At 36.4% G+C, this 15,490-nt stretch overlaps 1 protein-coding gene across 5 annotated transcripts in view; it reads right to left on the bottom strand.

Annotated features, from left to right (window-relative positions):
• Nucleotides 1-5,986: 5,986 nt before the first annotated feature.
• Nucleotides 5,987-15,490, bottom strand: part of LOC131031599 (uncharacterized) — a 250,528-nt gene continuing 241,024 nt past the window's right edge. For 3 of the 5 annotated variants that reach the window (XM_057962752.2, XM_057962754.2, XM_057962753.2), the window contains 2 exons: nt 7,474-7,527; nt 6,565-7,393 (listed from right to left, as the gene is read on the bottom strand). In XM_057962752.2, the coding sequence (XP_057818735.2) occupies nt 7,075-7,393; nt 7,474-7,527 (373 nt within the window). In that variant the 3' untranslated portion in view covers nt 6,565-7,074. Of the gene's footprint in view, nt 6,499-6,564; nt 7,394-7,473; nt 7,528-9,561; nt 9,673-15,490 lie in introns of those variants that run through there. The other 2 variants (XR_009103062.2, XR_009103063.2) reach the window with 2 other exon arrangements.

The raw sequence follows: 15,490 nt of genomic DNA, 5'->3' as shown, positions 1-15,490 counted from the left end.
ACTACTGAAACAACCATACAATATAGAGATGAGATGAGAAGATTAATTGCATATTTCTACAACAAGACTGTAATTTTATGTTACACTGATCTACAGGCTGAAAGTATAGTTTCAGCAGCCTATGGAAAAATCAAAACACTCATAACTCACTCATTTTTTACCCAAATCACATGAAATCAATCCCAATCTCCTAATATAACTCTAACAATAACATCCCAACCAAATTACAACTCAAGCAAACCACTATTCATTTGGCACGCATTCCAAGGCAAATGCAAAAACCCACGCGATACCCTGGAAGTTCGATTTTGTCTAATAAAATCATTGCTCAATCAAAATAGCTAAAAACTCACACATTGTATCGCCATGGCATGGAAGGAAGAATGGGCCGGTACCCAGATGGATGGAGTCACCTAGTTAAGAGATGTCAGCAAAATTCACTTTCAGCAATCCCGCAACCAGCAACCAAAAACACTCAAATCCAACATTGAACACTCCATAATCTGCAACTCACTAACCAATCAGCAATGGGAACACAAGGGCACAGCTAGGTACTATTTTGCAAGTACGAAATTGAGACTCAGCTAGGAAGCCAACTTCGAAGCTCAGATTTTCAGTAGCCAAACCGACAGCATAACGATGCAATTTTCAAAGATGTGGAAATGGGAGCCCAAGCCTCATATTTATAACTTCACTCCTCAAATTCAAATGTCATTCCTCCAAATTCCACGCCTTGCATTTGAATTTCATTCCATTACAAGTGGGCCCAAGTGTAGCGCCACTTTCTTCCTAAGTCAATACTCACACCAAAAGGGGGAGGGCCCACGTAAAACTCTTGGCACATAATGGAGATGCAACATGAAATAATGTTCTCCTAAAAATATTTCGACATCCCATAGAATATATGAATTTCGCCACAACTTAGGATAAAATAGGCATTAATCTCAAATTTAATAAACCAGTAGCCAATAATCAGATTAATTAAATATTAACCTTAGGATAAGGAAATAATATTTAATTATGTCGCAAATGACTCCCGTACTGATTAATATCACAACCAAGGTGAAACTGCGCCCGAGCGACCACAAAACTGTTGTAGAGTTAGAACCCTGTCTAATGCCAGAAATAGAACTGTGCCACTCAGCCACTTACTAAAAATAGTAAGTCAAGAACCACTGCTCAAAAAAACATGATCATCGCGTCCAGAGGCAAAACAAAGAGAGCTCAGTAGGACAGTAACACCAGAATGGTCATTCCCTGACTTATCAAAAATAGTAAGTCCTCGTTTCATCAGTGCTAGACCCTCATACTTCATTCCACCTAGCCTACGGGTCTCAGGAATAGGCTAATGGACCACTGAAAGAGCATCAATGAGAAGGGGGCATTACAAAAGATGACTCCATCCAAAATTCTCCAATGAGATGTCTGTCCAATCTTTGTGAAATGTGTGCGAAAATGGCCCTACGATTGGTGCATGTGAATAGACCGTTCTTTGAGACAACACCCATCAAATGATTCTGTGCAACAACATCGCGGAAATCTTCCATAACCTTATTTGACATTCTCAATCTTCCCTTCTTCTCGTCTAAATCAAGCAATGGATTAAAATCACCTTCCACAACTATCCTATCACTTCTCAGATCATAAATTTTGTTTGAAAGAACACGCCAAACATGAGACTTATCTAAGGTTTTTTGTAGGCCCATAAACATTTATTAAAGGAAATTCCAGATTCTCCTTCAAATTGTAAACAATACAAATCATCGAGTGCTTGGCTTTCTCTAATAACATGACTTTGACCAAAGAAGGATTCCATATAATGCCAAGTCCACCAGCGACTCCATTAGCTTCTTGAAAAATACTCTCCCATACTTTACAAGACTTAATGAAACAATTTGCATTCTCTAAACTAAGCTTTGTTTCCTGGAAGGCAGTGATATCACAACTGCATCTGCAAAATGCTCGTTTCACCAAGCGTCTTTTGTCAGGGGCCGAGAGACCCCTGACATTCCACGTAATAATCTTCATCTCTTACCAAGGGAGAGCCTTTCTCCCTTGGCTTTCCTCATGAAACCGAATACACTAACAATTCCCTTCTCTTTTGCGTTGTCTTCCCTTTTTTGACGGTTGCTCCGCCTACCTCTGAATCCTTTGGCTTTACCAAGTAAAACGTTAGCCGACTGACTGATACATCTTTGATCTATATCTCCAAAGCATCCTCATGAAACATTTCCTCCTCAAAGTCCTTATCAAATTCAAATTTCGTGTCAGATAACCCTTTACATGAGTTATTGATTCTGGGGGTTAAAGGATCTTCACCTCCTACCTTGGTTTCAAATACTTCCTGCCTGGAAGTCTCACCTCCATCATCAGGACACCTATTGACGACTGCATTCCTAATCTCCGGATAGAGATCATCCCCATCTTTTAACGATGACGATGAACCCTTCTTTTGTTGTTGCCTTGGAGATTTTGTCTCTTGAATCTTTTCAAAAAACCGAAACCGTTTTCGACTGTTGTTCCAACATTCGCCTCCAGTTTTGTAGAGGTATCCTGAAAGGCGTCCTAGCCTTTCTAACGAACATTCTACAGTCCTCTACTCCATGAATCTTGCTACCACATCTAGGGCAATGACGGATTTATTTGATGAAGGAATGTCAAAGTGAAACTTACATCAACCATGGTTCTTAATGGGCACACTTTAAAACTGACACAACTTAACTCCTGGAAATCTTGTCACTGGTTTTGAATAGATATAAAGAAACGCCACTTTTCTTCACCTCCAATTCACAAAATATATCAAAAGAATCAGAATTAATCAAATTGATTATGCAACCTAACTGGATCAATCATAGGTGGGAAAGTAATGAAACATTTCCTCCTCAAAGTCCTTATCAAATTCAAATTCCATGTCAAGTAACCCTTTACATGAGTTATTGATTCTGGGGGTTAAAGGATCTTCACCCCCCACCTTAGTTTCAAATACTTCCTACCTGGAAGTCTCCCCTCCATCATTAGGACACCTATTGTTGGTTGCGTTCCTAATCTCTGGATAGAGATATCTTCGTCTTTTAACGATGACGATGAACCCTTCTTTTGTTGTTGCATTGGAGATTTTGTCTCTTGAATCTTTTCAATAGAAACCGAAACCGTTTTCGACGATTGTTCCAACTTTCGCCTCTAGGTTTGTAGAGGTCTCCTGAAAGGCGTCCTAGCCTTTCTAACGAACATTATGCAATCCTCTACTCCATGAAACTTGCTACCGCATCTAGGGCAATGACAGATTTCTTTTTCAACTTCTATCTGCTACCTCCATGCACCTTTCGACGTATGTAATATAATGTGCTTCGGGATACGCCTAACTGCCACAATCCTCAATTTTACATACTTACACAAATCCTCCTTATCATCAACATCTATCTCCAACACCGTCCCAAGCATTCTGTCGATCTTCTCTAAGAAGACCTCTCCCCAATATTCAATTAGCAAATTGTAAAGGCATATCGAAATCGAGCATGAATAGACTGTCAACAAGATGGGATCAAAATTTGGTGTCTAGGGTTGCAAATACACAGCATGCTTGTCTGTGAACCAATTCTCATAATTAAGGATACGATCTCTTTTTAATCTTTCTTCAAAAAGAACCACAAAGAATCCTTTCGGTATAAATTTGATAACAATCTGATCACCCCACTTACCTTCAACCCACGATCTGATATTTTTCCTTGACCAGTTGAGGCCGATGATCCTTGCGATCACCGCTTGTTCTTCCCAGAACTGTCTGTCTTCCTCCAACTCCTCCATGAGATCCACCACAATCTCATCTTTCTCTTCATATCACCTCCCTTTCGATTTCCCTATAAAATCCTCTTATCCGCCATTAACATCCAACGGATTTTGGGGAACCGGTTCCTTCATCTTTTAAATTTTTTTCAAAAAAATAAATCTATATTTTATATGATAGTGTAGACACCTAAAAATGGTCAACGCTTGCGGAATCGTACTTTAACATTTGCGCATTGCCTTATTTTAGGGTTTTTGCGTCGCATTAACATTTCTCCTATGTCACCCACTTGGTCTTTATCATTTGTGAGCATCGAGTCCTTCTTCTTCATTCTTCATTTATCTCGCTTTCGAATTTGGTCTTGTCGATAACAATATTTGTTATGATTTTGGTCAATTTTATCCTGTCGCATCTATGTGCGTATTCATTTGTCATCATTTTGGACATCGTCAATCCTAATTAGGGTTTTGTCCTCTTTTCAATCTTGTCATCATGCGATCGATTTGTCATCGATTCTTGTCCTTTGATCAATTTGTCATTAATCTTGTCGTCTTGTGATCTATTTTGTAATCGATCCTTGTCTTCTTGTCAATTTTGTCATTTTGCGATCGATTTGTCATCGATCATCGTCTTTCTCAATTTGGATCAATCAGTCATTGTCCCTCGTCAATTGGCGCATATCAATTTGATCTCTTTATCAATATTGGTCAATTTGTCAACCAATTTCAATTGTTTATCAATCAAATCATTTATCAGCATTGATCCTCTGCCAATTAAAATCATGATTAAATCGACATCAATTATCTTTTGTCAAGACCTAATTGTCATCCTCGCATTTCTAATTCATCTTTTAGGGTTTCATGATTTTATTCATTTAACCCTGTTTGTCATTTCTCCCTCTAGGTTAAATAATTTATTTATTTATCCTAAGTCTTCGTGTCGCAATTAAATGTTTAATTTAATTGGCTAACTAATTATTCCTCTTTTTGCGAATTAATTAATAAATGACAAATTATTAATTGATTTACCTAATTTCTCCTAATTCTTAATTTCTTAATCTTTCATCAATTTCTAAATTCCCTCTTTGTGAATTAATTAATAAATAAATAATTATTAATTAATTCACTAAATTCCTAATTTCCAATTTCCTCATTTCCTAATTCCTAATTTCCATTTTTCTAATTTTCCTAGTTCCTAATTCAATTTCCTACTATTTTTCTCCTAATTTCATGGAAATGACATTTCAATTTGTCATAATTGACGATCAATCAATTTTTGACATAGAAATTTGTCATAAATTATCAATCAATCAATTTTGCATAGAAAGTGCAAATTTGTCATAAATTTGTTATAATTGACATTCTTGATTTGCAATTTCCATTTGAATATCTTCATGCTAATTTGATCATCTCTCCAATTTGTCTATAAATTGGATGAATTTCTTCAATCTGAATCTAATCACATTATCGAATGAATCACTTTTTCGAATCAATCACGCTTCGAGTATTCTTGACCAATCATCTTGTCTACTTGCTTTCATATCATGATCATGCACTTGTAGGTGAGATCCACAAACAAAGCTATTTGAAGAAGAAAGAAAGACAATGGAGCTGCATGAAGGAGACATTCAAATCTGCATTTGGTTTGCTTAGCTTTAATCTTGAATTGATGTCTTGTTTTCATGTCTTTATTGAGTGTGTTTAGGATTGATCATTGCATTTGAGCTTTTGTGATTGAGCTATGACTAATATTGATTTGCTTGTGATGATTTCCGATTTCCTGTGCTACAGATAGCAATTTTGTATTTACTTTATACAGGAAACAATATATAATATAAGGTATAGGCATTCATTGTCTTTCACGATGTTCCACAAAACCAATTTTATCTTACAAGTACAAATGGTCCATATCACAAAGATAATAGTCAAAATTAAATATTAAAAATTTTGCAAAAAAAAGTGTTCACTAAATTGACATTCAGGTTAATGCAAAATATTAAGACTTCTAGCCAGGATAATCTTCTTTCTCCAAGGTAGGTTGGTCAATGGATAATACAAAAAATGAAGAGCTATCTAATTCATTAACTATGAATTGAAATTCAAAAATGCAACTTCTCCTATCATAACATTTACATTGATAGCTATCATGTTTCTTGCAATTTTTGTAATAAATATATTTAGTCTAATTTATTTTTAAACTCTGTTATAGTTCAAGGCCTTCAGTTTATTAGTAAAGTTGAATAGCTTACAAAAATCTCACCAAGAAATAAATCTTGCTGAAAGCAAAGGTCAATAACACTTGAAAAGGATGAGCTTGGTATCATATGCCTTGGGTGATTTTGGCAGAATAGCTACCCCTCAGTCCTTTGTGCTTAACCAAAAGACCTCAATTATTCACGCACCTGTAATTTGTGCTCTCAATACCAGCAGGTTGCTACAATTATTCAGAATGTTTATCCTCATCAAAATACAAATACCAAGGAAAATTGTTTTAAATTTCACTTGTCAGATCCTCGTGACATAACATCTCATAGAGCTGGTTGCTTCAACCCAACAAAAAAAAACAGTTGAAATTTTCACGTCTGACTACGATCTTATTTTCATGAGGTTAATCTATTCTCCAATTTCCAAGGTGTTAAATTAAGTTTTATATTCAGGTGGCTTACCACAATTACATATGATCTAAGCACTCCACTTATATGTGAAGGTTTCAATCTGCATCAAGAAAGATGACATTAGAGATCAGGAACTGTTGCAATTCAAAGATACGACACTGAACGATGATCATTATAATTTTGTTACTCGTATTTATTTGATGAAGGAATGCCAGAGTGAAACTTACATCAACCATGGTTCTTAATGGGCACACTTTAAAACTAACACAACTTAACTCTTGGAAATCTTGTCACTGGTTCTGAATAGATATAAAGAAACACCACTTTTCTTCACCTCCAATTCACAAAATATATCAAAAGAATCGGAATTAATCAAATTGATTATGCAGCCTCATTGGATCAATCATAGGTGGGAAAGTAATGCTTCAAAGATCCTCCTTTGAAACACAGAGTTATGTCCATAGGCTGAATGTCTCAAAATAAATAAATCGAATACATGGCAATGAATTTTTTTCCAAATGGATGATCTTATTAACTGTTCTCCATGCTCTGCTGAACCCAAATTGATTCCAAGTATTGCCAGCTAATAAATTTTAAAGAATCTTAGAAAAATAATTAATTCACTAGTGGTATGCTTCAATATTTATACTCTTATCTCCTCCTTGATATCTTCCATTCAATCCAAAACTGGTGATAGATCTGTGCAGAGATGAACTAATGTTCTCTGGTATTGTCCATAGTACTCACAAACTGCAAGCACATCTTCTTGCTCTTGATTCAAATCGTTAGGCAAATCCAGGGTTTTGGCATCTCCTTGACCCTCGTCTGAACTCAGTGCAGCAACACTACCAGCTCCAGACATTTCAGAGAGAAGTTTTGCTTTGATTTCATGGCAAGCAAGTAGAAACATGGCTGCTGTGTCAGGCTCATGTGAATCACGGAGGACTGCCAAAGCCTTATGTAAAGCACCAGCTGTTACATACAAGATAAGTGCCCTGCAAAAGTAAGAATGTTCATTATGTGCAATATTGACAAATCTTACAAAAGTGAAGCATGTAAGATCCGTAGTTTCTACCTCCAAATGTTATGTTCATCGTAGAGTACATGATCAGCCCACCTCTGCAAAACCCTGCAATAATCTAATTGTTACCATCTGATAAACCTGAACTCAAATATCTCATACTTTAACATGCACCATTTCTTAAACATTTAAAAATATAAACAAGTCAAAGAACTTGGTGATAATGAATATATGATATAAGTACAACGGATTGCCATGGATTTTATATGCTTGTGAACGGTTATGGCTTTAGGAATGTAAGAGAAGAGGAGTAAAATATAAACGTTATAGTATAACCTATATACTAAAAATATTCCGCAAATGCTGGTAATGCCTCTGCAAACTGGACATCACGCTATTGTGTAAATCAGCAAATCGCGCACACACACACATGGTTTTAAGGGAGTGAACACATTCCCTTTGTAAACATAACCCATAAACTAAGAAAATGAAAAAAAGAAAAAACGATTCACAATCAACTAGATAAGGAGTTGCAGAAAAATGAGGAAAAACACTTTAGCTGGAAAAATATCAGACATTGGAAGATCTTATACACTCATTCAAGGAGCTATAACAACCATTGGAGGAACTTGGACAGCCATTCAAGCAGCTGAAAGAAAGCATTGCAGCTTTGGACAGTGAAAGGTGGTCAACATAAACAAACTCGAGAGCAGAAATAAGAGAGGTTATGAGCCCTAAAATGACTTCCTCTTTTGGATTTTCCTTTTTGGGAAAAATTTGTTGTGTTCCCTAAAATAATTTTATTTATTTTTCTCCATAATTCATTTCCAAACCAGTACTTCAAAAACAAAACAAAACCAGCATTTGAAAGAAAACCAATATTGAGACACGGGTTCCAGCAACGAAATTGTAAACATTGAAGAGTCAATATGGGATGATAATACACATTAAAACAGGCCTGGAAGGGGGAAACAAACTTAAGTGCAACTAAACAAGAGGGTTTGAATGTTTTCTAGTTAGCATAGTTAATAATTGCTATAATATGTTACTATTTGTGTAGCTTGTTAGTTCATTGCCAGCTTTAGCTAGTTGATAACATATACTTATAAGAGGTTACCAATGGTCATGGTCTAATTGACAACTGTTGGATCCTCTAAATAGAAATGTTGTACTCGAGGAAGGAGTCTCATCCATGGATGCTCCTCCGTGACCTACTTTCATTATAATCAAGAACTACCCTCAACAAAGCATTTACTATATTGTTCTCTACCATAAATCTGGTATGTACTGCTATTTGTTTCTATGCTATTGCACCTGGTATTGTAACTAAAAAGCAGTAATCATGTCCATCAACTTTGTTGCGACCGTATGCAAAAGGACCCTTCAAACTAAATAAACCTAAGTTTTATATATATGTATATATATACATATATATCAGCTCCAACGAATGCTGATCAAAGTGAATTATAAATTTATTACGCCAAGATCAGATATACCGAATATATCAAATTACAGTGATAGATATGTGTTCAACATTCAAAGCACGCTGATTCAAGAAACATTCTCCAATAACAACCTATGATAATATGCCAACTCGTGTTCTATGTTCATCAATCCATTTTCAGCAGATTCCACACATGTTGCCACTGGTGCCACACAATTTGAGCAGATTGCACATGTCACAATCCAAACCTTGTTCAATTGTCATTATCTTTGTCAAGTTCCCTTAAAGCTACAGGTAAAACTACTACGGTCCACCACCAAGTATGAAGGTCTAGCATCTCTGATCTATTGTTCATATTTCTGCATACATGACATGTCTGATAACAGAGATCATCCATACATAAAGGAAAACAGAATTTGTGAAGCAAAAATGAAGGCTGACATAACTGTTAATGGCCCCAGAGGACAATGGCAAGTTTGATCTGATAGAATTTGGCACTTAATAAAAAAAAGAATCCTTTAGAATCACTCAAAAAATTTAACTATGTTCAAGATACTCTATGTCAAGCACTGTAATCCAACAAATAAACTTATAATCATGTGGATACATGAGCTAACTAGGAATATGATCATACACAAAAGCCTGAAGTTCAAAAATAACATTTGAGAAACTAAAGATTGTTGTCTTTGGGATCTCACATCTAAATCCTCCAAAGCTGATCAAGACCAGAATACCAGTACCCTTGGCCAACCCAGGGACGTACCAGGACCGGACCAGTACCTGGCCCGAATCAGGACCAGAACCCAGGTCTGCAGAGAAGAACCCGGTAACTTAGAAATAAACACTTGCTTTGATTTGTCATAATTTCAGATAATAATATGGTAAAAAAAATACTAAAGGAACCAAACATTTTTTACGTCATTTCTGCAATTTTCTCTACAAAGGAAAATTTATTAGCGCTTGCTCTTACCTTCCATGCATAACTAGAGATGGGATGAGAAAATATAACAAAATCACATTTCATGAAAGGGCTTGTTGATGTGTTTTTAAGGACACTAGAACATAGAATACAATACCAAGTATCCTATCCTCTTGTGAAGAAAGAAACCTCATATGCTAAATAATATGATCAAATAAGGCAACTCCAAGGTTTACAATGTGAACAATCAACTTTATATTCTAGATAGACTTAGTGATTTGACGTGATAATACTAGTAATCACAAAGGGACTTAGTTTTGCAAAAGCAATTGGACCATGAAATCTAAACTCACTTTGGAAAATAAAAGACAAAAGGATAAAAGGGTTAAGGGAATCCAATCTAAACCTAAAGACAATGATGATAATGAAAAATGCTCAGATAGATGGCTTCCATAATCAAGCCTCGCTTCGCCATGAGGAAAAAACTACACAAAACTGATGCAATCTCCAAAGGATAACGGAGGAATTTCATATTGTAAACATTCATCAAATACCCAAGACTGGTGCAATCAGGTTAAGATTAACCATACACTGCAATTTTCAATCAACAAATTCCAAATGGTATGAACTGGAATTCCATCAAGTATCATCACATTTCTCCATTATAATCAATGATCTTTATCTAAATTTGAGAAATAACAAGAAACCATGCAAAATGCTCAAAAAAATACATAGAGATCCACCATGCTTCAATGAAAAACATGTATTAATTCACCATAGCCTTAGCAACAACTTCTAGCTTCCTCCTCCTAGTCTATTGCTAACTATCCATTCACTATTTGTTGAAACTTAGTAGCTTCGGTAAGATAAATGATTGAATGAGAGACTTCATTTATCTCTAATTCAAACATCTACCTTGTCGATATAACTACAATCTAAATGTAGACCTCATGATTAAATAAATGAACTTGTTATAATCATCTTATATGCATAATCGATCATACTATAATCATATTACTCATGCTGTGATTGTAATAAGATCAGACCAGACTTATGATAACTATCATAGCTATCATTTTAATCTCACATTATACCGATCGGTTATCTGATGATTATATTATTTGACATAACCCGATTGTTTATCGGGTAATTATATTTCTTGACGTGACCCGATTGTTAATCGGTTAATTATACTATTTGACGTGACCCGATTGGTAATCGGTTTAATATGTTAAATGACGTGACCGATAGTTATCGGTATAACACTTAAGTGAAGCGGTGCCTATGCACCGATCAAGACATGTCTTGATCGTGCATGTCAAAAGACATGACCGGTCAAGGCATGCCTTGATCGGTGGGCATTGCCTATAAGTATATGTCAATGAAATGCTGTAGGGGCATAGAAATAATTAATGTTATCTTCAGCAACCTGTGACATGAGAAAAAACAGATAATATCAGTAAAAGAATGACAATATCATACAACTTCAGACTTGAACATAAATTTGAATATGAGTTACACTATTACTAAACTATTAACCTTTACAAATGAGGAGAGCAAGCCTTATATAGCTATCCCTATTACATTTTAATGGCCAAGATTACAAGATGAAACTCTAATTAGGGTTACTTATAACTAACTCCTCTTCAACCAATAAGATCATTACAATATTTTGGATACATGTCCTTAAAACTCAGACCAATGAAAGATGAAGGTAGGTATGTAGAACAATATTTGATGAAGTGAAACATGTTACTTGCTTTCTCCTTGATGAATCAAGTTCATTGTGTCTGGACTTTCTGACGTGCCACAACTTGATCGGTTGATGAAGGTGAGTTGGTGTTGCCTAAACTTTGTACACCTTGTAGACTTGATACCTCATCACAAGTGATATCTCTTGATACTCAACATTGTCTAACTGCTCGATGTGATGGAACATATTCCCAAATTGCATCATCTTTGTGATCAAGCCTTCTAACTTTGATTAACCCTTCTGAAACTATCTCTTCATCATACTTCAAACTTGGAAACTTTGTCCTTGTGTTGTATTTCACCTGGAACCTTGCAGTGATCTTCGCCTTGGAATTGGAACACTTCCTTGTCTTGGTGAAAATCCTCCTAATGTAGCGGTACCTTCATATTGTTATTGATGTCCTTGATGTTGTTGAGCAATTCTTCATATTGCATGTCTTGATCTTTCACTGTGTTGATGAATCCTCCTTGAAGTGTATCCTTCCGCCATTATCCCTTTGGATCTTGGATTTCCAAGGGAAATCGAAGTCCATTTTCATTGTGTAACTTGCCTTGGTCATCTCTTTCTTCGCCTCTTAATGATGTCAAGTCCCCTATCTTCCACATGTATAATCTTTCTTTATCATCTTTCAAGCCTCCCTTCCTTACTTCCATCCTACAAAACAAACAAGGATCATATTAGAATGCTTAAGAAATAAACAACATCAAACCTTTTACAAGTTACCTTTCAAACCTTTAACTTGTTCCTTGTGAGCGCATTTGAGATGTTTGTTCACAAAAGACAAACAAGTGCCTTTTATACTTGACCATGCACAAATGCATGAGGTCGGATTTTAAGGTCTTATATGCACAAAATGGTGAGTGCCATTTGATAGAGTGTATGCACAAATGTTAGCCAGGGCGGAATTGAGACCCCTTGTTGCACAAACATGGGCGCACTTTTGATATTGTCTTGCACAATGTAGTGCGGGTTTGGAGTATACGCATGCACAAGCATGAAGGTGGATTTGCATAATGGCTGTGCACAACTATTTATCTTGGGTGGATTTAAGACCCCCTATTGCACAAGCTTGGGCGTACCTGGCATGTGTATATGCACAACTTTTGCTTAGATCTGGAAATATGAATTTAGGTCTGTAATTGACCTCCTTACCATAGCATCTACTATTCTCAGCCCTTGATAGGCTCTAACTTTACCCTCCTAAACTTGAAATTTCAATTTGCTCCATGTGGTCAGATTTAAAGGGTATAACTGCACTATGGTTGGTTTGATTGAATCTGTTTACTCTTCGCCTCTGCCTTGTTGCTCTTCTAATTCACTTTCTGCTCTTCCTTAAGTTTGAATTTGATGAATTGGAGGTTGAATGGTGAAATGATGTGCAACTTTCCCTCTTTTTATAGGCTTTCACTTACCTTTAGCCATGTCGGCCTTGAGGGTTCATTTTGAATCAAAAAACATTTATTAAGATGTGCATCATCACTGATATAGGCCAACCTAGGCCTTAGTTTGATCAAATTTTCCTTAGTTCATGAAGGCTGACTTGTATTCCTTGAGCACATATTAGACCTAGGTATGCATTGGGCAAATTTTGAGCATGCATGTGCACAATTGCTAGACGAACTTGAGGATGTTGATCCTTTGAGCGGGTAAGGGGTATAAATGCACAAAGGCAGAGCGCATTTCAGATATAAGTCTGCACAAATCAGGTTGCCTTTGAGGTATAAACCTGCACAAATTTAGGACTTCAAATTTTTTATCTTTCTTCTTCCCTTGGGTGAAATTGGGTTTTGGCTTGTATAAAGTTCCTTGACCTAGGGCAGGATTTAGACATAAGCTTGCACAATTTTTTGTATAAATCTTGTTCATGCAAATTAGATGTTTTGTAAGCATTGCATAAGCTGAGTGCAAGTAGCAAGTGGTTCTACACAAATTTGTGCACGAATTTATGCATATCTAAAGAATCCTTGTAGAGATGAAGACAATAAGGAGAAAGGAAGACCACGCTATTTCTGCAAATAAATATGGAAACCTGGACATAGGTGCCAAACAAAAAGATGGCCTAGAACAAAGAGAAGACCTAAGAAAGAAGAATCTATGTTTCAAGTGCAAAGAACCGTGGAGGCATGACCATCAATGCAAAAGAGGTCGAATACATCAAATAGAAGAAACAGAGGATGAAGGAACAAAAGGGAACTTATACAAAAGAGCAAGGATCAAAGAGGAAGAGCATGGAACAATAGCAGTTATCTCTCAAGTACAAGAACATAGACCCTTAAGGATTAAAGGGACAGTAAAGGGACAAAGAGTGATTGCCTTGGTGGAGATTTTAAGGGGTTCAAGGTAGCCCTAGCAAATGGAGCCATAGCACATTGTACCAAAATGATTCCCCAACTAGAAATTAATGTGGGAGATCGTACAATACAAGGAAATTTCTATGTAGTAACATTGGGAAATGATATAATACTTGAGACACCCTAAATTTACTCATTGCGGAGTTTCACAATGGATCTTCCAAAACTAGAGATTTGCTTTCAGTATGATGGATGGGAGGTGACATTGAAAGGACTATCGAATGGAGCTCCAAGAGTGGTTTCATGCAAAGGAATGAAAAGAATCAATCAACATGGGTAGGGGTAATGGATTGCAGAATGTATGGTCTTAGACAAATCTTCTCCCCACGAATCAATGGTTCATATAGACGTTCAACCCATTTTAAGGAAGCATAAAAAGGTCTTTGAAGATATTCTACCAGGTCTTCCACTGAGGAGAGGTTTTGAACATTCGATAGAACTGGAAGAAGGAGCCAAGCCAATGATCACCAATCCCATAGGCACCCTTGAAGATTCAAGGAAGAAATTGAGAGAAGTATGAAAGAGCTATTACAGATGGGGCACATTCAACCAAGTTGTAGCCCTTTTGCATCTTTGGTTGTTCTAGTCAAGAAGAAGGATGACACTATGAGAATGTGCATAGATCATAGAGCACTCAACAAGAGAACTGTTAAGAACAGATACCCTATACCGAAGATAGATGAATTGATCAATGAGCTTCAAAGAGCTCGGTATTTTCAAAAAAATGATCAATGGTCGAGTTACCATCAAATAAGGATGAGGAAGGAAGATGTACCCAAGTCCGCCTTTAGGTGTCATTATGAGCATTTTGAATTCCTAGTTGTGCCCTTTGGTCTTACAAATTCCCCAAACACTTTTCAATCTTGGATGAACCAAATCTTCCACCAGCAATTAAAGAAATTCTTGCTTGTATTTTTTGATGACATTCTTATCTATAGTAGAACATATGGGGACCATCTCCAACATATTGAATAAGTTCTAAGCATATTAGTGACAAAATCCCTATATGCTAAAATTTCCAAGTGTGAATTTGGCATGAAAGAAATACTCTACTTAGGCTATACGATCAATGAAGACGGTGTGAGTGTGGATGAGGAAAAGATCAAACCTATCAAGGAGTGGTCAATACCCAAGACCTTGACACAACTTAGGGTTTTTGTAGGACTATGTAGCTATTATAGACGTTTTGTCAAGGTGTTCTCCAGAATTGCAGCCCCTCTCATAGACTTGACCAAGAAAGGAGCCTTCATGTGGAATGACAAAGCACAACAAGAATTTGAACAAAGAAATATGAGCTCATGCCCGGTCCTAGCCATCCTTGATTTCACCCTACCATTTGAGTTACAATGCGTTTCATTTGTGGAAGGAATCAGAGCAGTCCTCATGCAAAGGAAACATCCCCTAGCATTTGCAAATAGGAAGCTTACAAAAGTTGAAAGACATTATTCAGTTTATGATAAAGAGATGTTGGCCATCATGCATGCCTTAGCCATGTTAGGCAATACCTAGTTTGTGGGGAATTCCATGTAAAAATTGATCATAATAACCTATGCTACTTTACGAATCAAAAGGACCTGAATGATCGCTAACAGAAGTGGGTAAGT

This window comes from Cryptomeria japonica, chromosome 2 (assembly GCF_030272615.1).
Source record: "Cryptomeria japonica chromosome 2, Sugi_1.0, whole genome shotgun sequence".
NCBI lineage: Eukaryota > Viridiplantae > Streptophyta > Pinopsida > Cupressales > Cupressaceae > Cryptomeria > Cryptomeria japonica.
This window is presented reverse-complemented; position numbering and strand designations above follow the sequence as displayed.